Source organism: Cucurbita moschata, unplaced genomic scaffold, assembly GCF_002738365.1.
Source record: "Cucurbita moschata cultivar Rifu unplaced genomic scaffold, Cmos_1.0 Cmo_Scf00007, whole genome shotgun sequence".
In the NCBI taxonomy this organism is placed as follows: Eukaryota; Viridiplantae; Streptophyta; class Magnoliopsida; order Cucurbitales; family Cucurbitaceae; genus Cucurbita; species Cucurbita moschata.
The window spans coordinates 529,920-551,545 of record NW_019268523.1 but is presented as its reverse complement, the minus strand read 5'-3'; the positions used below and the strand labels follow the sequence as shown (position 1 = coordinate 551,545).

At 41.1% G+C, this 21,626-nt stretch overlaps 6 protein-coding genes across 10 annotated transcripts; 4 read left to right on the top strand and 2 right to left on the bottom strand.

The window, feature by feature from the left end:
• The first annotated feature begins 1,797 nt into the window (after nucleotides 1-1,797).
• Nucleotides 1,798-6,477, top strand: LOC111445502 (probable methyltransferase PMT11). Its single transcript, XM_023083918.1, has 9 exons — nucleotides 1,798-3,025; nucleotides 3,246-3,395; nucleotides 3,486-3,756; nucleotides 4,247-4,357; nucleotides 4,708-4,867; nucleotides 4,981-5,238; nucleotides 5,316-5,438; nucleotides 5,564-5,641; nucleotides 5,814-6,477. Exons 1-9 carry the CDS (start codon nucleotides 2,363-2,365, stop codon nucleotides 6,019-6,021), a joined length of 2,022 nt encoding a protein of 673 aa, XP_022939686.1. The 5' UTR covers nucleotides 1,798-2,362; the 3' UTR covers nucleotides 6,022-6,477.
• A 914-nt stretch (nucleotides 6,478-7,391) lies between these two features.
• LOC111445318 (protein phosphatase 2C 3-like) lies at nucleotides 7,392-9,206 on the bottom strand. Of its 2 annotated transcripts, none has more exons than XM_023083618.1 (3): nucleotides 8,571-9,206; nucleotides 8,099-8,449; nucleotides 7,392-7,991 (listed from the first exon to the last, which is right to left on the bottom strand). In XM_023083618.1, the coding sequence occupies exons 1-3, from the start codon at nucleotides 9,195-9,197 to the stop codon at nucleotides 7,578-7,580; spliced, it is 1,392 nt and encodes a 463-aa protein (XP_022939386.1). In that variant the 5' UTR covers nucleotides 9,198-9,206; the 3' UTR covers nucleotides 7,392-7,577. The 2 variants fall into 2 exon arrangements, with proteins under 2 accessions (XP_022939386.1, XP_022939387.1); XM_023083619.1 differs by having other exon boundaries at nucleotides 8,099-8,442; nucleotides 8,571-8,666.
• Nucleotides 9,207-11,386: 2,180 nt separating this feature from the next.
• On the top strand, nucleotides 11,387-13,762 carry LOC111444818. 2 transcript variants are annotated; one of them, XM_023082890.1, is made up of 4 exons: nucleotides 11,387-11,669; nucleotides 11,724-12,471; nucleotides 12,705-13,250; nucleotides 13,341-13,762. In XM_023082890.1, the coding sequence occupies exons 1-4, from the start codon at nucleotides 11,656-11,658 to the stop codon at nucleotides 13,440-13,442; spliced, it is 1,410 nt and encodes a 469-aa protein (XP_022938658.1). In that variant the 5' UTR covers nucleotides 11,387-11,655; the 3' UTR covers nucleotides 13,443-13,762. The 2 variants fall into 2 exon arrangements, with proteins under 2 accessions (XP_022938658.1, XP_022938657.1); XM_023082889.1 differs by having other exon boundaries at nucleotides 11,387-12,471.
• A 282-nt stretch (nucleotides 13,763-14,044) lies between these two features.
• LOC111444826 (AT-hook motif nuclear-localized protein 15-like) lies at nucleotides 14,045-15,140 on the top strand. The gene has a single exon (XM_023082903.1). It carries the CDS (start codon nucleotides 14,183-14,185, stop codon nucleotides 14,996-14,998), a length of 816 nt encoding a protein of 271 aa, XP_022938671.1. The 5' UTR covers nucleotides 14,045-14,182; the 3' UTR covers nucleotides 14,999-15,140.
• A 707-nt stretch (nucleotides 15,141-15,847) lies between these two features.
• LOC111444819 (ribulose bisphosphate carboxylase/oxygenase activase, chloroplastic-like) lies at nucleotides 15,848-18,184 on the top strand. The gene is made up of 6 exons (XM_023082892.1): nucleotides 15,848-16,141; nucleotides 16,292-16,623; nucleotides 16,713-16,904; nucleotides 16,987-17,459; nucleotides 17,547-17,828; nucleotides 17,918-18,184. The coding sequence occupies exons 1-6, from the start codon at nucleotides 16,097-16,099 to the stop codon at nucleotides 18,031-18,033; spliced, it is 1,440 nt and encodes a 479-aa protein (XP_022938660.1). The 5' UTR covers nucleotides 15,848-16,096; the 3' UTR covers nucleotides 18,034-18,184.
• On the bottom strand, nucleotides 18,017-21,626 carry LOC111444810. 3 transcript variants are annotated; one of them, XM_023082870.1, is made up of 6 exons: nucleotides 21,187-21,626; nucleotides 19,168-21,011; nucleotides 18,874-19,075; nucleotides 18,584-18,780; nucleotides 18,399-18,505; nucleotides 18,017-18,130 (listed from the first exon to the last, which is right to left on the bottom strand). In XM_023082870.1, the coding sequence occupies exons 2-5, from the start codon at nucleotides 20,957-20,959 to the stop codon at nucleotides 18,444-18,446; spliced, it is 2,253 nt and encodes a 750-aa protein (XP_022938638.1). In that variant the 5' UTR covers nucleotides 20,960-21,011; nucleotides 21,187-21,626; the 3' UTR covers nucleotides 18,017-18,130; nucleotides 18,399-18,443. The 3 variants fall into 3 exon arrangements, with proteins under 3 accessions (XP_022938638.1, XP_022938637.1, XP_022938636.1); XM_023082869.1 differs by lacking the exon at nucleotides 18,017-18,130 and having other exon boundaries at nucleotides 18,170-18,505; nucleotides 21,182-21,626; XM_023082868.1 differs by lacking the exon at nucleotides 18,017-18,130 and having other exon boundaries at nucleotides 18,170-18,505.

The window sequence follows — 21,626 nt, the reverse complement described above, 5'->3', positions numbered from 1 at the left end:
GCTGGTAGGTTATATAATTCCAATAGGCGGATTAAAATAAATGGAAAATATATTATTATATTTTAAAGTGTGAGAAAAATCAAAGTCAAACTAACCTTGCTGAGCTGTTTTCTTTAAACAAAATTTGTGTCAATTCCACGACTGTTTTTAAAAACGAGTTTCAGTTTCATTTTTTATTTTGGGTTTATAAACTTGATTTTCAAAAACTAAAAAAATAATTTATAAATTGTTATAGAAATAAAACGATAAAAGTTATGTTGGATTGGTGCGTTAAATTAAATTAATTTTTATGATTTTCTTCCGTCATCAAGATTATTGAGCAAGACAAGAGAGTGATATTGGTTGAAAAATAATAAAAATAAAATAATGAGAAAGTCTTCGTTTGGATATTTACGCACTTGGTGAAGCCCTAAATTCCGCGCCCACGGTATTTATTAAACCACCTTATTTCCACCTACCCCATATTTCTTGTAACGTAATATATATATATATATAATTCAATTTTTAAAAATATATCTTAATCCCAGACTCGTAGTTTTAAAATACGTCTATTAGGGAGAGGTTTTCACATTTTGATATTGTCCTAGTTAAGTAGGGTCACACTCTTATAAGAAAGACTTCAGCCTATATAAAATTTCACAATCCACCCCCCTTAGAGGCTTAACGTTCTCCGATGTAAAATCTCACAAGTCACCCCTTCGAGGCTTAACATTCTCACTGGCACATCTGTTTCCACACCCTTATAAAGAATATTTCGTTTATTTCTCCAACCAATATGAGATCTCATAATCCACCTCCTGCAGGTCTAGCGTCTTCGTTGATACACTACTTGATGTCTGGCTGCGATACCATTTGTAACCATCCAAGCCCATCCTTAACAACTATTGTCCGCTTCAGCCCGTTGCGCCTCATGACTTTAAAACGAAAAGATTTCCACGCCCTTGTAAAAAAAAATGTTTATTTCCTCTCTCCACTCGACGTGGAGTCCCACGGATATATTTAAATAATAAGGAATAAAAACAAATCTTTGACCTCAACTCTTATGATTTAATTATGTTTTTTTTATAGATAAATGATAAGTGATTAGTTTTGAGATATGATAAAATATTAGGTAGACTTTCAACTATTATCTTTTCAATTTTGGCCCCACGGTTCTTATGTATGTTCGCACTCCATTGAGATTGTATCGAAATAATAATAATAATAAGAATATATGTTGTATGGATAAAAAGCCCAATAGAAAGTCCAAATCCAGGCCCAATAATGAAACGAACTAAGACGCAGTCCATTAACAAATTTGAGGAACACGATGAATCGGCAGCCAAGTTGTTGATGAGCAAACGCATAGCATGAGAAGTTGCATCAAACAATCCTTGTGAGCAACTCCATGCCTCTCGTGCCGCCCTCTCCCTCCCTCTCTCTCCCCTTTAAAAGCACACCTCCCAGCCGCCATCAAGCCCACACCACATTCAAAAATGGAGAACAACCAGAAGAAACAAGGAGGAGACAACTTCTTTCAAATGCCACTTCACTATCCCAGATATTCGAAGATGGACTACGAGAACATGCCTGAATGGAAGCTCGACCGCCTTCTCCTCGAGTACGGTCTCCCAACACATGGCAACTTGCCCTACAAACGACAATTCGCAATGGGTGCTTTCCTCTGGCATGATTACCACCCTACCTTTAAATTAGATCCCTCCCTTCTCAATAACAAACTTATGTAGTTTTAATCTCCACTTTCATCTTCATCATGCAATCAAATACGAGATTAAGAACTTCCATGTGTTCTCTCTCTTTTCATATATTATTAATTGCACAAATTTAAAACAACTAATAATTAAATCCAAAATGTTTTCAAGGGAAAATGAGAAAATTCAGCATATTTGTCCTTTTTTGGAAACGCCATTTGTAAGGCTTATAAGAGGAAGTAACCCACGGTTATGAGCTCCTGGGTCACCGACGTTGGATATGGAAACTGGAGTAAACGGCATTCCATTTATGGACTCGGTCTTAACACGTGGCATCTTCTCAGGCAGGTGATACGGAAACTCGGTGCAACTCGGGGTGAGAACCCGCATCCATTTCCCTCGCCTTTTCGGACACGATGCCTAATGTTGTAATGTGAAAATGCAATCGTCATATTTTCTTCCTCAAAATCCGTTAACTTCACTCCCATATTGATATTATTGTTTATACGTTGGAGACCTGAATTCTGCAAATTCTCCTCCTCCGATTCCGCCTCCCAATTGCTTCGATTGTAGAGAAAGTGTCGAAGTTCCTGAGAGTGAGAGAGAGAGAGAGAGAGAGAGCTGGAGAAGTGGAGAAGATCTGAGATCTGGGACTCTGGAATTCAGCGAGAATGAGATCTGATTCGCTTGTGAACGGCGATTCATTTCGAGCTCCTCCATTGTTCAAGATCGCTACTCTTGTTTTTGTTTCTGTTACCTTCTTTTACTTTGGGAAGCACTGGTCCGATGGGTACCAGCAGCTTATATTCTTCCAAAGCACCAGTCAAGCTCCTACGGTTTCACTTTCACCCAACTACGACAAGCACTTCAATATCTCTACTCTGATTCAACAGAATGACACGGAGACGCTTCCTGATAAGACATTGAATCTCGACCCAACTCCATCGCCGTTGCTCGCTCCGAATCCCCCTCCGCCCTCCGATTCGGTGCAGAGATTTGGAATTGTGGATGAGAATGGAACAATGTCGGATCAATTTGAGGTCGGGGATTTGGATCCCGAATACGTGGAGAACAGGGGGAATTCCACGGAGGTTGACAATGGTAAGGGCGGTTCTCGGAGCTTCCGGATTAAGAAGTTTGCCCTCTGCCCTCAGAACATGAGTGAGTATATACCCTGTTTGGACAATGTGGACGCAATTTCGAAGCTCAAGTCAGTGGAGAAAGGGGAAAAGTTCGAGAGGCATTGCCCAGTCACCGGTGGAGGTTTCAATTGCTTGATCCCGCCGCCGAAGGGGTACCAGACCCCAATCCCTTGGCCAAGAAGCAGAGACCAGGTATTGCTCGCTTTATAGTTCCAATTTCAGAAATTGAACGATTTGAAACTGCTACAACTAATTAAAAGTTGGTTCTTTTGTGAAAGTATTTTGGAGTTTTCTTAATTTGGGCGTATCATTGGTTTTAGGTCTGGTTTTGGCGCTTTCTTAACTTAAGCGTATCATTGGTCTTAGGTCTGGTTTTGGAGTTTTTCTAACTTAGGCGTATCATTGGTTTTAGGTCTGGTTCAGCAATGTTCCTCATACTCGTCTGGTTGAGGATAAAGGGGGCCAAAACTGGATTACCAGAGACAAAGATAAGTTTAAATTTCCTGGAGGTGGGACACAGTTTATACATGGTGCAGACGAATATTTGGATCATATTTCTAAGGTAAATAAAACTGTAATTCTGAAAGTTCAGAATGCAAATTAAGCATTTGGTGGCATGGCATCTTATGCTGTTTCTCTTCATGTTAACTAGATGATCCCTGATATTGCATTTGGTCACCATACTCGCGTTGTCTTGGATATTGGATGTGGTGTTGCAAGTTTTGGCGCCTATTTGCTGTCTCGGAATGTCATTACCATGTCCATTGCTCCAAAAGATGTTCACGAGAATCAGATTCAGTTTGCTCTTGAACGTGGTGTACCTGCAATGGTTGCTGCATTTGCTACTCATCGCTTATTGTATCCCAGTCAAGCTTTTGACTTGATACATTGTTCGCGATGCAGAATCAACTGGACCCGTGATGGTAATTCTTTTTCAATCTCATCCATTATTTATCACGTAAATATGAGCAGGGTAAAGAGTGAAATTCTCCTTGGTACTCAATTTAAGAAAGGCATTTTTCTTCGCTAGAACAATTCTAGACGTTCATTAGCTGTGCTTGATATCAGATTCAATGAGCAAACAAAAACTATTGAATGAAGTAAAATTCTTTTTAGGGTACTTAGCACTATAACTCCTACTCCCTAACACTTTTTCAGAGTGAAACTTCTTACTCTTTCGCCTTGGGCCGTAAATCATTGTTGTCATTAATAAACATCAAGATTGCCTGTTTTCTTTGTTGCTCATGAAGACCTCAGTTTATTTCTAATAGGTTTCTTGAAATTAATGTTTCCAATGTGCCAGGCATTGTCTAGCTAAATTATTTGCCTAGTGAAGCTTTGCTCTGTGAAGCATATTTACTTTAGGTTTGTCTCATGTCTGTTGATTTCTAATCTTCAACTTGTCCTATCAAGATGGCATTTTGCTGCTTGAGCTTAACCGAATGCTCAGGGCCGGTGGATACTTTGCCTGGGCAGCACAACCTGTTTATAAGCATGAAGAAGTTTTGGAGGAACAGTGGGAAGGTAACTAAAAGCTTACTTAAGATCTCCTGCCGATGGTGTGTTTTTGCCTTAAAAGTTTGGCCTGCACTCTGGAAGGGCAATTCTCAGTTAGAGCTTTGAAATTTTTGCACTTCACAGTTTCTTAGTGACACGAACACTCTTATCTTGCAAGTTCCTTTTGTCCTTCTAGAATAAGTAATACAACCTGTTTGATACAAGATTTGAAATGATAAGAACAAACATCTAAGAGTCCTGTGGCAACTTATATGTTGTATACACCTACTTTTTGTTAGTTCGGGTGAAATTGACCTGATCTTTTCTCTGAACTTTCAAGTGTTGCTTATGTGTGAATTTTTCCTTTTGGTTGTCAGAGATGCTCAATTTGACCACCCGACTATGTTGGGAGTTCGTGAAAAAAGATGGATATATTGCAATTTGGCGGAAGCCATTAAATAATAGTTGTTATCTAAATCGTCAGGCAGAAACTAAACCTCCACTTTGTGACCAAGATGACGACCCAGATAGAGTATGGTATGATTCTTAGAGAATTGTAATGTGTGTTCTTATATTTTCCTTTCTTTGTAGAGTTAGTTTTTTTCTATGTGATTTTTGTGCATAATCTTTGATTACTTCTTTGGAGACAGGAATGTAGATCTTAAGACATGCATCTCCCGTCTTCCAGAAGATGGTTATGGGGCAAATGTCACTGTTTGGCCTGAACGGTTGCATACACCACCTGGTAGGCTTCAGACAATTCAATACGATGCGTACATTTCCCGAAATGAGCTCTTCAAGGCAGAATCTAAATACTGGAATGAGATAATAGACAGCTATGTTCGTGCATTTCATTGGAAAACGTTCAGACTAAGAAATGTAATGGATATGAGAGCGGGATTTGGAGGGTATGTTTACCAACCACCTGATCTTCCACTTCTTCATTCTTCCCATGATATATTTGCTTAAGATCTTGTGTTAACAGATTTGCAGCGGCGTTGATTGATCTTAAACTAGATTGCTGGGTGTTGAATGTTGTTCCTGTTAGTGGGCCTAACACCTTGCCTGTTATTTATGATCGGGGACTTATTGGAGTTATGCACGATTGGTAACATAAGAAACTTTCATAAATTTATTAGCATCAAGCTTTTGGATGCATGTTTTAAACTACGCTGATATAAAAAGATAATGTTGATTACTGAAAACAGAACAAACAATATTGTAACATGTCAGGTGCGAACCATTTGATACATATCCAAGAACCTACGACTTATTGCATTCTGCTGGTTTGTTCTCAGTCGAAAGGAAAAGGTATCCCATATTAATTCGATTTCTCTGTTTGATTTTCTACAGATGTAATTTATTCCTGGTTTACACTCCGTTCCTTCCCCTAATTCATAATAATGTATTCCCATGAGATCAACGGAGTGAATTTGAAAATCATTGTGATGGGTACCAACTGTCAAATTGATGCGTGTTTCAGGTGCAATATATCTACCATAATGCTTGAGATGGATAGAATACTGAGACCAGGTGGACGAGTGTACATTCGAGACTCCGTTGCAGTCATGGATGAGCTTCAAGGCATTGGGAAGGCCATGGGTTGGCATGTGAATGTGCGGGATACGTCGGAAGGTCCTCATGCAAGTTATAAGATCATGATGGCAGACAAGCTCCTCACAAGAGCATAAAAATGAAGCGAAAATGTTCCAGCCCTAAATTACTAACCCCCCTATTTAAGGGCAGATTGGCGAAGCAAAGAAATGGCAACCATCTGTCTTAAGAAGCAATAAAAAGATGTTTACTGAGAGATCATCTCAAGAGTGAAGACTTCTGGATGCCCCTGGTTTACCAATTCCAACATGTAATCAACCACGTAGGTACTCTCTATTATACCTCCACCATATAGCTGACATTATATTAGCTGATATAGTTCATTCTATTCTGTTATAAATTATTATAACTGGCTTCAAAATGAGAGCCAAATTTGTTGAGTCGATTTTTGTCACCCAATTGTAAACATTTCACCGTTTGTAATTTTGCTAATTAGCGGCAAATAGTTGCTTTGTTGTGTCCACCGATGGATATGCTACGACACTCACGATTTGCAGACTAAACTTGAATGACTTGGTTGAGCATTATTATCACCCTCGTGTCTTCACATTCCGATCATGTAAATCCAATAGTATTAAAACTTGTTCTTCTGAGTTGAAACTCGAGATACACAGCTTCAAGTTTTATAAAATCTAGGTTTTCTTAATTGTGAATGTAATGCTCTCACTAGTAATGGATTGTTTCCAAAGCTGCTCTGCTTGATATTGGAGAAAATCAGAACTCCCTTTCATATGTCAGAGTATTAGATATAGATGAGTGTAGAGTATGATTAGAATATGATAGCAAAGTGGGAATCTTTCTGTTGAAATAGAGACATATCAGGAGACATCACTCTATTTATTGCCTGGGTTTGGGTCTCAAGAAAAAGTGGTGGATTTGATTCTTACAAAAAACATGAACGAAAAAGTAGATTGTGCTTTTTATCTCTTCTCAGCTGTGTGTGTATATTATGTGCGTGTGTCTCTCTCTCTTGCATTGCAGTTGCAGAATGGATGCAGATTCGCCGGTGATATTGCGTAATCAATCTGGAGAGGGATAGAGTATAAACTAAATAGGTATGAGCATAAGTTCCAAAGACTGTTCGGGAAATTGTCAATGACGTAGAACACTGACATCTTTGAAATTTTCAACTCTGTCCCTGTCGTTTGGTTCTCCTTTGAGACAGGGGAGGGAAAAGGTTGAGCATTATTATATAATACTCCACTTCCTAAAGATATTTCTAGATTCCGGGCTTCATATAGATTGAACTAAACCTTAAGTTTAAAGTCAAAATATTATGGCTTTATCCCTCTGATTACGCCCTCGTTTTCAGTTAAGTGCAGCAGCTGGATGGAATCAATTTAACGAAATCTAACCTTTCTTAGTGGGCTCTGTTTTTCAACATTTCATTGGCAAACGTTCATTCAAGATGTTTTGATTGATGTAGTTAGAAAAGAGAGTAAATTCATGGCATCTCATCCATTCATTTCTCTTCCTTGAATCACAATCTAAGCTAAGCTAAGATCAACCACTAGTGTCTCTCCATTAATTTATCATCAAAATATACTAAGCTAATTTCTCCAAACACCAAATGAAACCAAACAATAAAAAAAGAAACATATTTCTATTTGGGTGTGTTCTTGAGGACGCTAATTTAGAGTTCGGTGACATCTCTTCTCAAATCTATGACCACTACGCTAATGTTATCTGAGCTATGCTTCGCCATGGCCAACTTCGTCAGCACAATGGAGGCGTCGGAGCAAGTTTTGTCACTGCCGCTCAACGATGATGTGGAAGCCGGCGGAGCCCGCATGCACGTTCGTACGACGTCGCACGCTGTTTCATTGGAAACGACGTCCCACAGGCCATCGGTGGCCAAGATTAAGAACTCATCCTCCCCGGTCCGATCCACCACCACCACCTCTGGCTCCGATATCACGTACGGTTTTAGATAACCATCTCCTATGGCCCTTGACATCGCTAAAACTCCCAACACTCTCGCCCCGTCCCAGTAAATCACTCGCCCGCCTCTCGATTCTATACGAGACAATTCGTCCGGTCGATCTGGCTGCAAAACTACCAAAATTTCAGGATTTTATTCAAATCATAAAAATTCAAAAAAATGGGAAATTCACAAAACACAAACCCAATCCTCAACGAGAGTATTGGACGTACCTTATGATCGGAGGAGAGGGGGAGGACACTAGTTTTCCGGCAAAGCACGGCGCGGGAATCGCCGCAGTTGGAGATGATGAGTTGGTGGGGCGTTACGATGGCAACCAGAGCGGTCGATCCAACGGTTTCGTATTGGCGAGGAGTCTGGAGTTTGCATCTGCAACTAACAGTACTTTTATTCTTGTCGTCGTCGTCGCCGCCGTCGTCGTGATGGCAGTACTCCTTGACCTCCTCATCCATACGCCCAAAGCTTCGTTGCATCAATGTCTTCCACTCCATTGATTCTCCTAATTCGCTTTCAATCTCTTCCTTCAATATTTCATGCATTCGATTTTCGCACCTCACTGACACCTAATTAATTATAATTAATTACACCAAAAAAAAAAACCCAAATTAAGGAATTCAATTTTTTTTTTTGCCAAAATTGATGAAACTGAAAAGGCGGCGGCGGCGGTGGTGTTGTTATTCTTACATGAGAGCAGCCATGGCCGTCGAAGACCCCAAAAAAGTGAAGGGGAATTTGGGGTTGATTTCTGTGAGTAGCAAAGCATGGATGAACCGAAACCGTGTCCTCCATTTCTCTTCTTCTTCCGCAAACAGAGGTGACCCCATATTTAGCCGTCTCGACACCATCAACATTATTATCCACTTTTTTGCACCGCCGGAGGGAATGATGAACACCGCGGCGTTTCCGTCCCTGGTGCGAGGGCGGAGTAGACGGCGACGACGACGACGACGAAGCAGATTCATCGGCAGCGGCATTGTGGTGAAGAAACTCCTTTGTCCGGCGAGCCGAGTTTCGTGGTCGAGATTTTGGTCGGGGAGAGGGCTCGCCATCTCCAGCAAAGCAAATCTCAGCCATGTTATTGCGGTGAAAAATGGGATTTGAATTAAAATAAAAATATATATGAAGATGGAAAAAGGTTGAAGAATATATATATGTGTGTGTGTGCGTGTGTGTGAGGCTTAGAGTGGAAACATCGGAATGGAAGAATTTTAAAGAGGAGTGGCCAACGTAGACGCATGATCTGTAAGCCCTAAGATATTCGGCCGAAAGTTTCCCCTCGTCTGCCTGACACCCAGCAACTTCTTTTTTCATTATTTACTCTTTTTTCCCTTCTTTTCTTTTTTATTTCAATTCCATCCCTAACTTTTCCCAATTTACATTCTCTAATTTCGTTTGGAATGGCTTAACCCCACCGGAAAAGATACCGTTCTCTTTTGACTCTCCTTCGTATATATCAGGGAGAAGTTTACACACCACATAAAAAATGTTTTGTTTCTATCTTCAATCGATGTGGAATTTCACAATCTGCCTCTTTTGGGGGCTTAACGTCTTTGCTGGCACATCTCTAAGTGTTTGACTTTGATACCATTTATAAAAGTCTAAGTCCATGACTAGTAAAATATTTGTTCATTTTGGCCCATTACATATTGTCATCAGTCTCATGATTTTATGATTTTAAAACGCTTGTTAGGACGCTGGCTACCAAGAAATGGATTGTGAGATCCAACATCAGTTGGATAGGAGGAACGACGCATTCTTTATTAGGGCGTGAAAACCTCTCTGTAAGATATACGTGTTTTTTTAAGCGGATTTTAAACTTGTAAATTTTAGAAAATATTGGTGATTTGGGGAAAAAGGCAAAAATTGGGGGCTGAAGTTGCAATTTAAGGAATAGAAATGAGTTTTGGAAGAGTAGAAGGGATGAACGAAAGGGGGGAAGAAATGAGAACTTTGGGGAGGAGAGGCAAGTTAAGTAAAAAGGTACACGTGGCAGAATGAGATGTCGACAGCGGAGCTTCCAGTACTGACACGCCTCTGGTCCTCAGCCGACCGCCTCCCCCTCCCCGCCACTTTCTCCCACTGTCTCTCTTCTTTTTTTTTTTTTCATTTTTTTAATTTCCATTTGCCGTTTCTCTTTTAGCAGTTCAATAGAATTTTATACGTGGCATCCTTTCGTCATCCCACTCTTACCCTTCTTGGAACTAAACACGCCCCCGTGGTCCCCACTCTGTTTCCTTCTCCACACACGTGGCGCAATCTCCAACCCCGAACTAACCAAATCACGCCCGTCCATTATTTCTTCTTCAAAGTTTATATATATCAATCAATTCATCAATTCAGGTAGGAGGCTATTTAGTTTTTTAATTATCACATACTAATTAATTTCATTCTTTACTTTTTAACATTTATATACAAAAACATTTATTACGAGTGGGTAAACATTTCCTTTGCAGTCGTGTTTTAAGAAAGGTGGGATAAGTGACAATATCTGCTAGCAGTGAGTTTAGATTCTTATAAATGGTATCAAGGCTAGAAACCAAGCTTGCAAGATTGCACGTTGGTTGGAGAAAGAAATGAAACATTTAATGTGTTGTTTGTCGCACAAACTTCAATATCTCAGATCGATCAACATAGAACTAAACAAGAACTAAGGAAGAAGAAAAAAAAACATAATCATAGTGAATAGATTAAATTCTATTTCAAATCTTTAGCCTTCTTAAAAATAATTCGAATGTGGGCTTAATACAAATTTGGGACCAAAGCCCAAACCCATGCGACACGTCAGATAAAATTACAATTATTAGTGTCTTAAAGAGTGACGTCACCTTTGTTATCCGACACGTGTCTTATGGCAGTTGGCTGTCTCAGATCGCTACGTGGGCTTAGAGCTTAGAAAGTCAACTGTGAGAATTGACGTGGCGTGGACAAATAGATGAAAAGCTTTTAATTTGATGCGATTATAGAGATTAAGAAATTCACAATATATAATATATATTATACAAATAAAACAATAGATCAAATACAATGGTTTTATTATAAGATTAAGAAAATCTCATATTAAAATGCATTTCAAGGTTGTCACTTATTTTTTAAAAAAATGTCTTTCTTACTAAAAACTTAAAATTAATATTGATTTAAATAATATTAAATAATTTAATATTGAACAATTAAGGACGTTGGTATTATTAACTATAATAAAAAAATGGTAGTAAAACTAAATTTAATCTCTAATCTATAAAATGTACGTAAGTTTTAGGTTGAAGGAATTTTTTTGTGGATGATATTAATCTTAAGCCTTGCCTAATGTATTCCATAAGGTCAAATTAAGAATTTAATCTAAACTTCAAATTAATAAATAAATGCCAACCCACAATAATGACCATTTATTTTTAATAATTAAATCTAAACTTAAAACTTTGAGCTAAATTGTGAATCCTATTAGGATTAGTGTGATCACCAATTCAACGTTGTATCTTTATATACTCGAAACAGTCCAAACGTAGCAGGGCGGATAACACGAGTTTGTTGGTTTTTAGAGGCCAAACAGGGGAATACCCGCTTGGCACTTCAAAAAAAGGATGCCATTTCCTTCTCAAACCAGGATTCTCCGGCCGCCCCACACGCCATTTTAAAGGAAAAAGGTGGCGACGTTGCCGTCCTCTCCTTCTTGTAATTGCTTCATCCATCCATCACATTCACTTCTTCGCTCTAATTCATTTCCCCTGTTTTCCCCTGTTTTCCCCTGTTTTCCTCTGTTTGCAGTTTCAAAATGCAGACACACAACACGACCACTCACACTACAGGTTTGAGGACCAATCAGCGTCTACTCAACACTTTCAAACACTCCTTTGCATTTCCCGACAAACTATCCGCCTTTTTGCTTCTACTGCCAAGAGCCGCCGTCCTGCTCTGCCTCCTCGTCTCCTCCTCCCTCCTCCTCCGCTCTGTTTTCTCTTCTTCTCCATCCCACCGCTTCATCCTTCCCGACCACATATCCACTTCCCCCACCAACATTTCCCACATCGTATTCGGAATTGGCGCGTCGGTTCAAACGTGGGAAGCGCGCAGCCTCTACACCCATCTCTGGTGGAACCCCAACCGGTATCGAGGGTACGCTTGGCTCGACAGGGATCCGGGAGAAACCAAAAACCCGGTTCCATATCGGGTGTCGGAGTCGTGTGATGGAGTGGGTTATTCGTGCACGACGGCGGCGGTTCGTATGGCTCGAATTGTGGTGGAGAGTTACAAATTGGGACCGAAAAACGTGAGGTGGTTCGTTATGGGGGATGATGATACCGTGTTTTTCACGGAGAATTTAGTTACGGTGTTAGCGAAATATGATCACAATCAGATGTACTACATTGGTGGAAACTCTGAGAGCATTGAGCAAGACCAGATTCACTCCTACCAGATGGCCTTCGGCGGCGGTGGATTCGCAATCAGTTACCCACTCGCCGCCCAGTTAGTCAACGTCATGGACGGTTGTCTTCAGCGCTACAGTTATTTCTACGGTTCCGATCAAAGGGTATGGGCCTGTATTACCGAGCTCGGCGTGCACCTCACAACAGAACGTGGGTTCCACCAGGTAAAAGTCCATTTTCTGTTACACTCTGTAGTTGGTAATACACGTGGCATATTCTGAATGGTTTTAAAACATAAGTACTGCCGTCAATTACTCTTCTGACACGTTAATGATTGAGGAATAGTTAGGAAATCAACAAGACCAGTTAAGTCGGATTCCGCGTCGGCGGCGGTCTGTCAAATTGAGGGAAATTTGACGTTGATGATGGCATTTGTTTTCTGATCCAATTTGTGCAGTTTGATATTAAAGGTGACCCATATGGGATATTGGCAGCGCATCCATTGGCACCACTTGTATCGCTTCATCACCTTGATCGTTTGGAGCCATTGTTTCCTAATCAAACAAGGATTGACTCATTGAATTTACTTATGCAAGCATACCGAGTGGACTCATCTCGAATTCTTCAGCAAAGTTTATGCTACGACCGGAGGAGAAAATGGTCTGTCTCCATCGCATGGGGCTACTCTGTTCAGATATATCCTTTCATGGTGGCAGCCACGGACTTGGAGGTTCCATTTCAGACGTTCAAGACATGGAGGACCTGGAGCGATGGACCCTTCAACTTCAATACACGTCCTGTGAGTTCTGACCCGTGCTGGCGACCGGTTGTTTACTTTTTGAAACAAGTTCAAGAGGTGGGCTCAAGGAGCATCAAAACCAGATACCAAAGGTTCGTGGCTAAGGAAGAGAAAGTATGCGAGACCATTGAATACGGTCGGGTCATGGCGGTGAAAGACGTTACTGTCTCCTCAACAAAGATGGACACTGAGCTATGGATGAAGGTCACGATCTCTGTTTCCCTCTGACACATTTATTTAAAACTTTCTGATTTGGACATGTCATTAATGTTGTCTATTTGATTGAATGTACAGGCAGCTCAAAGACAGTGTTGTGAGATTATGGATCGGGGAAGGAATGACAATATCGGGATTAGGATTAGGAAATGCAGGAACATTGAAACAATTACAACATAGATGCTTGATTCTCCCATGAAAATGTCCGTTTAATTTGGACACTTTTAAGAATTATGTTCTGAACTTTAATAGCTAAAATGTAGTAAATATTAGATGAGATTGTGAGCTATGGCACATCAAACAATGATGCGGAGGGGAGTAGATTCCAGGGCGGCGTGTGGAGACAGAGCAAGTATGTAGAGCTCCGGCTGCGGCTGCCCAGGGGTCGGCGTTTCTGCATACTCTGCTCACACACAGACACACATGCATAATACTGACAGCAAACGCCATGTCTTCCCCAAAACTTACATTCTCAATAAACGCAAAAATGGGTTCTCTTTTTTGCTGTCATCCCATATTCCAAGTTCAGAATTCAAAAATGGGGTTCTCCTGGCGAGTTTATGCATGTATCCCCTGAACCCCAGCCTCTCAATTTGCCTGCCCTCAGTGAGCTTGGAACTTGAACATTTATGTTTTATATGGAAAAAGTCTTGAAAATAGGGACGTTTATTAATCTTTAATGTTTCTCCAGAAGCTGTCACTCACTTCAGCTTCGAAACACGGGCCCTTCATTGGGTGGCAAAAAGGCTTCTCTGTTTCCTCTGTTTCCTCTGTTCGGTTGTTGCTGCTGCTCCATCTTATTCAATGGCTTCTGTTTCCTCCTCCAATTTCTTTCTAATTTCCTATTAGTTTCCCCATTTTAACCAAAACCCACCTCTCCATTTTCACATATATACTATATGATCTGAACCATCAGGGATATGGCGAATAGATGGTGGGGTGGAATTGGGAATCCTACAATGATACGGCTTGATTCTTTATCTTCCTTTGATCCTAAAAACCCAGAAGATGAAAACCAAGAAGAAGAAGAACAACAACAGCAACAACGTGATGCTAAGAATGAAGATCATCATGGAGTCAAAACCAAGAGGCGGCCGCGTGGGCGACCACCAGGCTCAAAAAACAAGCCAAAGCCACCCATTGTCATCACCAAACACACTCCCAACGCCCTACAAAGCCACGTCTTCGAAATCACTACTGCCACCGACATTGCCCACTCCATTTCCACCTTCGCCCACCGCCGTCACCGTGGAGTCTCCATTCTCAGCGCAACTGGTGTCGTCGCCGACGTCACTCTTCGCCAGCCCGCCGGCGTCATCACGCTCCACGAACGATTCGAGATCTTGTCTCTCTCCGGCGCTTTCCTTCCCACGCCCTCTCCCCACGGGGCTACCGGCTTGACCGTCTATCTCGCGGGCGGCCATGGCCAGGTCGTCGGTGGGCTGGTCGCCGGCCCCCTCATCGCCGCTGGTACCGTCATAGTGGTTGCAGCTTCATTTACGAACGCTATGTATGAAAGATTACCGATGGAGGATGATGATGAAGAGAATGCAAAGGAGGAGAAGCAGTCGGAAGATCATATTAATGCAAATAATTCAGGGGGAGAAGCATCATCATCAGCAGCAGCAGCAGCAGCATCAGCAGCTTCGTTGCCGGTTTATGATTTGATTCCACAAACTCAAATTTCACAAGATATGTTTTGGGCTCCTCTTCCTCCTCCTCCTCCATCTTATTAAATGGGTATAGGATAATAATAGTTTTTTGAATGTTCCACTCATGAATTGTCATGTCCTGATTCTGTTAGACAATGTTTGTGCGTTCAAATTCAATTCATGGGTTTAGTTGTGTGTAGTTCATAATCATAGAGGACATTATAAACATCTAGACTCTCATGTAAATGTATGTGCAAATGAATATACTTTTAATATTTTGGTATGCTATGGCCTTAAGGTTTTATTATACTGTGGTAAAACTATGGCCTGCCCCTTTCTCTGCATTATCCGTATCTGTCTTATGAATACTATCCAATCTATCTTACCCTTCTTACCTTCTTCCTTGCGTTTCTTTCAAACCCATTTCCCTTCATTTTGTCCCCTTACATTGATCCTATGAATATGTGAGATAAACGGTGGTGATATACCACGGGGACGCTGAGCCCTGTTGTGAGGCCCCACATCAGTTGGAGAATTGTGAGGCTATACGTAACCAAATAAAAGATACAATGGTGTGGAAATTGGCTGGGTGTGTCGTTGTGTATCATCTTTGACAAGAGTATAACCCTTATCTATATCTATTACTCTTTGCTCTGTTTAAGGTGATTTTATTAGATTTGTGTGTTCCTCTGTTGTTGTTCTACTTTGGTAGAGGCTTCTAGCAAGAGGATTCATGTAGGTTCTTGGCTTTCGGATCTATTTCCTTGAGTCGTGTAACTTGAGATCTAGTTGGGTCTGTGATTTTAGCCCTCGGGCCCAACTCTTACGATACTGATTCTCGAAACTTCCGTAGAAATAATGAAGAAGAAGAAGACGAAAGAAATCATAGATGAAAATATGGCAACGGATAATTTTAGTGGATACAAACAGAAACAACAATAAAACGACACAGTTCCAGTCCATCTCCAGATGCCACGTGTCATCCCCAACAACCTCAATTGTGTGGTCGTTAACCATTTGAAAGCCTATCCAACTACTTTTGAACTCTCGAAGCTTCACTCTCTTACTACAAAACTATCGTCTTCCTCTCCATTTCCCTTCACCTTTGCCTAAAGTTTCAAACTCTTAACACACTCCAAACTACTCTCCCTCGACTCCCTTCTTGTCCTTCCTCTGAAACCCATGGCCGCCGCTGTCTCCACCGCCGGAGCCACCAACGGAGTTTCGGTAATTTAAATCTTTCCCACCATTACAATCTTGATTCACCTTTGCCTTCTCTTCTCGTTTTCCATTACAATTGTAGAGATCATATAAAGTAGCCAAGATTTGAGATTAGAGGGGTTGAAGAATGGCTAATTGGGTATTTGTTTATTGCAGCTGAGTTTAAATGGCGCCATCGCTGGAGCTTCAGTTCAGAACTCTGCATTCTTAGGCAGCAGCTTGAAGAAAGCCAACTTCAGATACCCAAATTCCAAGGTCTCCTCAGGAAGAAGCTTGATGAAGGTAGTTGCTGTTGCTGAGGACATTGATGAAAAGAAGCAAACTGATAAGGATAGATGGAAGGGGCTTGCTTATGATATCTCTGACGATCAACAAGACATTACCAGAGGAAAGGGAATGGTCGACTCACTCTTCCAAGCTCCTACTGGAGCAGGAACTCATGACCCTGTTCTCAGTTCTTATGAATACTTGAGTGCTGGACTTCGTCAGTGAGTGTTTCAAAAAAGGCTACATCTTTCTGTGTATATCTATGATTGTCAATCAATGAAGTAATGTTGGGGTTTTGATGATGATATAGGTACAACTTAGACAACACTGTGGATGGCTTCTACATTGCTCCTGCCTTCATGGACAAACTAGTTGTTCATATCTCCAAGAATTTCATGAAGCTTCCCAACATCAAGGTTCCCCTGATTTTGGGTATCTGGGGAGGCAAAGGTCAAGGAAAATCCTTCCAGTGTGAGCTTGTCTTTGCCAAGATGGGAATCAAGTGAGTTTCACAATATTTTCCTGGTTCTTGTGTTTCAGCTTCTTCAACTGCTGCATGCTAATGCTTTGTTTCATTATTTCAGCCCCATTATGATGAGTGCAGGAGAACTGGAGAGTGGAAATGCAGGAGAACCAGCGAAATTGATTCGACAAAGGTACCGTGAAGCAGCAGACATAATCAAGAAGGGGAAAATGTGTGTCCTCTTCATTAACGATCTCGATGCAGGAGCTGGTCGTCTCGGCGGAACCACACAATACACTGTGAACAACCAGATGGTTAATGCTACCCTCATGAACATAGCTGATAACCCAACCAATGTCCAGCTCCCTGGTATGTACAACAAAGAGGAGAACCCTCGTGTTCCCATCATTGTCACGGGTAACGACTTCTCAACGTTGTATGCCCCTCTCATCCGTGATGGTCGTATGGAAAAATTCTACTGGGCACCTACTCGAGAAGATCGAATTGGTGTCTGCTCAGGAATCTTTAGGACTGACAATGTTCCCAAGGAAGACATCATAAAGCTTGTCGATACTTTCCCTGGCCAATCCATCGGTAAGCTTCAAGTGTAAACTATGAATCAAAATTTTGATTCATTTCCCTTCTTTATTCCAACCTAACAACTAAACCTTGACCACACAGATTTCTTTGGTGCCCTGAGAGCAAGGGTATATGATGATGAAGTGAGGAAGTGGGCTGCTTCGGTCGGAGTAGAGAATATCTCCAAGAGGCTCGTCAACTCAAAGGAAGGACCACCGACATTCGAGCAGCCGAAGATGACCCTACAGAAGCTCCTTGAGTATGGAAACATGCTTGTTCAGGAGCAAGAGAACGTGAAGAGAGTCCAATTGGCTGATAAGTACCTGAGTGAGGCTGCTCTTGGTGATGCCAATGAAGACGCTATAAAAAGTGGAGCATTCTACGGTTAGCTCTCAAGTGATCCTGTATTCGTCTTTAATAATTGTATGAAACAAAAGCAGCTTCTTCTAAGCAGTTGCTTCCCTTTGTTGCAGGCAAAGCCGCTCAGCAGGTACACCTTCCTGTCCCTGAAGGTTGCACAGATCCAAATGCAGAAAACTACGACCCAACAGCTAGGAGTGATGATGGAAGTTGCAATTATGAATTATAAGCCTTCCCTTTAGCTGTTAAATGAAAATATCCCTTGGTTTGCTCTACTTTATGCATTGAAGTTGGTGGGCAGTTTCAGTCTTGGTTATACCTTACATCTAGAAAATGAATGTAAGATCATTCAGGGTCAGAACAGATTACCAAGAACAGCATCATATATCTATAGAGATGATGGTATAATCATTCAGGCTCAAAGACCCTCCATCGTTTGCATATACAGCTCTAATCTGAATAATCTAAACCATAAGTTGCCTAAAAAGCCTTGTGATCTACGAACTACTTAGCTCAGTAATAGGGTACAGTGACCTAGTGACCTATTCTACTACAGAAGCATACAACATTCATTCTGCAAGTAAGATCATGTACCAACAGAAATGGTGCGACTTGCTTGCAGGCATTGCAAGCTTCGTGTTAAGAAATAGTGTCATCTTCACTCTCCCTCTGCCTTTTAAAAACCTCCAAGTCATCGAACCCTGCTCATTTATGAGACAACTTCAGTAAGGAATGTGGTTTCATGGTATGTATGTACTAAAACCATATAAATTAATCACCTGCAGGCAAGTCATCATAGTCCCCATTCATGGGTAAAAGCATAGTGGAACTGGAAGGAGGATTATCGAGTATTGTCCATTCCAGATTCCCGCAATCCTCTGCGCATAAATCCCTTCTCCAAACCCAGTCGTCAACAATACCGAGCCCATCGAACGAAAGGGGGTCGAATGGATGCTGTTCATTGACTTTAGCGGCCCTGCCAATGAATTAATTGGAGAAAAGAAATCAGCAGTGTCCCTAACTTTCAAACATGAGAGTCATTGTGTACTGAATGTTTCATTTGACTTACATTTGTTTAAGTTGCAAGTTGAAGCGCACAAATACAAGGTCGCTAAGACGTTGATGTTCAATGTGATTCCTAGTGTCATGTAACTTATCAAAAAGGATTTGATTTTGCTGAAACCCCACCGAGGAGCAGGTTTGACTTAGAATTCGAGTGGCCAAGCTTTGTAAATTTTTGCATCTTCCTCCATATGTAGACCACCACTCAGCTACAAGAAACAAAAACAAACGAAAGGATAAACATTAGAACAAGCTGGTGAAATGCGATTGTGCACGAAACAGCAATGGATTGGATCCTCACCTGGAAGAAGTGTTTCTCTTGTTCTGATGGCCATCTTTCTTCCCAAATCTTTATCAGCATTCTTGTACAAGTTCATTTCTTTTATTATACTATCTTGAATCTTTGTATCAGAAACCAGTCTTTCAATGCAATCAAACATCCCTGACATGATTTCACTATGCATCTCTCCTTCAATGCTATAAAAGAACTTGGGGTTCAAGTAGAATCCAGCAGCATGAAGAGGATGATGCCAATGGTGTTCCCATCTCTGATCTATAATGTTCCAGTAGACCATGTAACGCTCTCTGTCATCAAGTTCTGTCTTAATAGCTAGTTTAGCATTATATATTGCTGCATAAATGTATCCCATTGCGGGTCTCTTCCCACTCCCTGCTATTCTCAAAACTCTCAATAAAGGGTTTGTCAAACGAATAATTGAATTGCACGAGGACCAAAATGATTCACTGCTGATTAAATCCAACATTTCCAGTCCCCCCGGCCTCTTTGAATATGGGCTGTCCATCCACTCCTGAGAAGTAACCATGGTCTGCAGACATCGTTTCAGCTCAACCATTTGGTTCAACGTGGCGAAGTTTGTGGCAGATCTTGTGGTACAAGGCTCTATGATATCATTCCCATAAGTATACCTTCTGACCATGCTTAAAACCATAGTATTGTTATAGACAAATCTTGTAATGGATCGAGCCTGTTCAATAACAGTATTTACACCCTCGATGTTTCCTATATCCCCAAGAATCAAATCCACAGAACTAGCAGCACATGGGGTCCAATAGAGGGTTGGATATGTATCAGAAAGCTTTCTACCAGCAATAGCATAGTTTTCTTCAAACCTAGTAATCACCTGCAGTACATGTTTCACCCCTACTTGTTCAACTACCTTTTTGAATAACTCGTAAAGCAAATCTGGAGAATCCATAATGCCAGATGCATCCACAGATTCCAAAAACACTGTTCCCTCAGGGCAATACACCAAAAAGATCAGCATGGTTCGACCTGCTTCTGTGCGCCATTGATCGACCATGACAGAACAACCGGTGTCGCCCCATGTGGCTTTGCATCTGTCAAAATCACTCCTCACTTCTTCCACTGAATTCTTTAGTATCCAACCCCGGATATCATGGTATGAGGGCGGTATAATCCCAGTACCTGCTGAAACAATTGATTCTATCATTGGCTGGAAATAGGCAGAGTTCACTGCTTCTAGAGATGCCCCAATGTCAAACAAAAATCGCCCAATTGCCATATGCACTTGATTATTGAGCTTGTTAGAATCTAATATACCACCACCATTTGGAAGAACAATCATATCTCTATCCACGCAAGAACTCTTACCTTTACTTCCCTTTTTCCTTCCCACTTTATTACTTGATCCTTCCTCGTGATTGACCAACAAACCTGAACTGGTTTCAACTGGGTCAGCAACTTCAATCAAATGAAAACTAGAATCCATATCCATATGATTGGTAATTGCATCTACCTCACCGGTGATGGCATTCACATTAGTCATCTCCTCATCAAGCTTCTGTCTTTTCTTCTTCTTCATCATTACCCCATCTAAGCTCTCTTGCATTAGATTCTGAACCTCAGGAGGAACACTATGACAAGTAGAAGCATTACCCTTTCGACCAGCAAGATGTTCTTTTATTCTATGAATCCCACCACCCTTAAAAAGTTTGTGACAGTACAAACATTTGAGCTGCACTCTATCCCCATTCTTAAACATTTGACAGTGTTTCCATGCTGGGTCGTGTTTTTGGGGCGTTATAGGAACTGGTTGCAAACCGAAGTTCATTTGTGCAATCTCAACAGACACCGTCCACAAAAAGCACAGGTTGATTAAAATTCTGTTGCAAGAAAATAGAAAAGAATGAACAATGAAAACCCAATTTTGTCCAAAATGAAGACCTTCAATCGCAGATTGGTTCATCAATAATTGGAAGCATAAATGTTATAATCGAAAGCTAATGAATCTAAGAAATTGAAGAGTATAACAGAGAGATGGGATGGATAGAACCTTACTCGAAGTTGAATACTTTGTAGGACAAAGGCGGGTTCGGCTTGCTGAAAACAAAAGAAACCGAGTTGGGTTTAGGGTTTGAATTTTTTAGGGCAGGAAAACGCGCTGGTTTTCCTTTTCGCAACGGGATGGGCCGGTTAGGGCAACGACAGTCGGTTATGTTTACTCGCTTTATGGTTAGCCAACCGAATGATCCGGTTATTTGCTGTTTTCTTTTTTGGTCGAACCGGATTTGTTGGCAAGACAACCGGAAGGGCTGGTTGCGCTTCTGTGACACTAGACCGGGCGGCGGCCTGAAGCGATGACCGATGACTGGTTACTGATGTGATTCTCCCTGTTTTTTTCTTGACAATATATACCATTTTGTTCCTTCCATAGGCTAAGATAACATGCTTAATTTTATTTTTATTTTATTTTTCTGATTTTTCAACAACAAATATTT

Coding starts and splice junctions, on each gene's coding strand:
- LOC111445502 (XM_023083918.1), top strand. CDS start 2,363: ATGAGATCTGATTCGCTTGTGAACGGCGATTCATTTCGAGCTCCTCCA. Junction 3,396..3,485: donor ATTTGGATCATATTTCTAAG/GTAAATAAAACT, acceptor CATGTTAACTAG/ATGATCCCTGATATTGCATT. Junction 3,757..4,246: donor AATCAACTGGACCCGTGATG/GTAATTCTTTTT, acceptor TGTCCTATCAAG/ATGGCATTTTGCTGCTTGAG.
- LOC111445318 (XM_023083618.1), bottom strand. CDS start 9,197: ATGAAAAAAGAAGTTGCTGGGTGTCAGGCAGACGAGGGGAAACTTTCG. Junction 8,450..8,570: donor ACGGCCATGGCTGCTCTCAT/GTAAGAATAACA, acceptor ATAATTAATTAG/GTGTCAGTGAGGTGCGAAAA. Junction 7,992..8,098: donor CCCTCTCCTCCGATCATAAG/GTACGTCCAATA, acceptor GTAGTTTTGCAG/CCAGATCGACCGGACGAATT.
- LOC111444819 (XM_023082892.1), top strand. CDS start 16,097: ATGGCCGCCGCTGTCTCCACCGCCGGAGCCACCAACGGAGTTTCG. Junction 16,905..16,986: donor TTTGCCAAGATGGGAATCAA/GTGAGTTTCACA, acceptor TCATTATTTCAG/CCCCATTATGATGAGTGCAG. Junction 17,829..17,917: donor AAAAAGTGGAGCATTCTACG/GTTAGCTCTCAA, acceptor CCTTTGTTGCAG/GCAAAGCCGCTCAGCAGGTA.
- LOC111444810 (XM_023082870.1), bottom strand. CDS start 20,959: ATGAACTTCGGTTTGCAACCAGTTCCTATAACGCCCCAAAAACACGAC. Junction 19,076..19,167: donor AAGAGAAACACTTCTTCCAG/GTGAGGATCCAA, acceptor TGTTTCTTGTAG/CTGAGTGGTGGTCTACATAT. Junction 18,781..18,873: donor AACTTGCAACTTAAACAAAT/GTAAGTCAAATG, acceptor ATTCATTGGCAG/GGCCGCTAAAGTCAATGAAC.
- LOC111444818 (XM_023082889.1), top strand. CDS start 11,656: ATGCAGACACACAACACGACCACTCACACTACAGGTTTGAGGACCAAT. Junction 12,472..12,704: donor CAGAACGTGGGTTCCACCAG/GTAAAAGTCCAT, acceptor CAATTTGTGCAG/TTTGATATTAAAGGTGACCC. Junction 13,251..13,340: donor ACACTGAGCTATGGATGAAG/GTCACGATCTCT, acceptor TTGAATGTACAG/GCAGCTCAAAGACAGTGTTG.
- LOC111444826 (XM_023082903.1), top strand. CDS start 14,183: ATGGCGAATAGATGGTGGGGTGGAATTGGGAATCCTACAATGATACGG.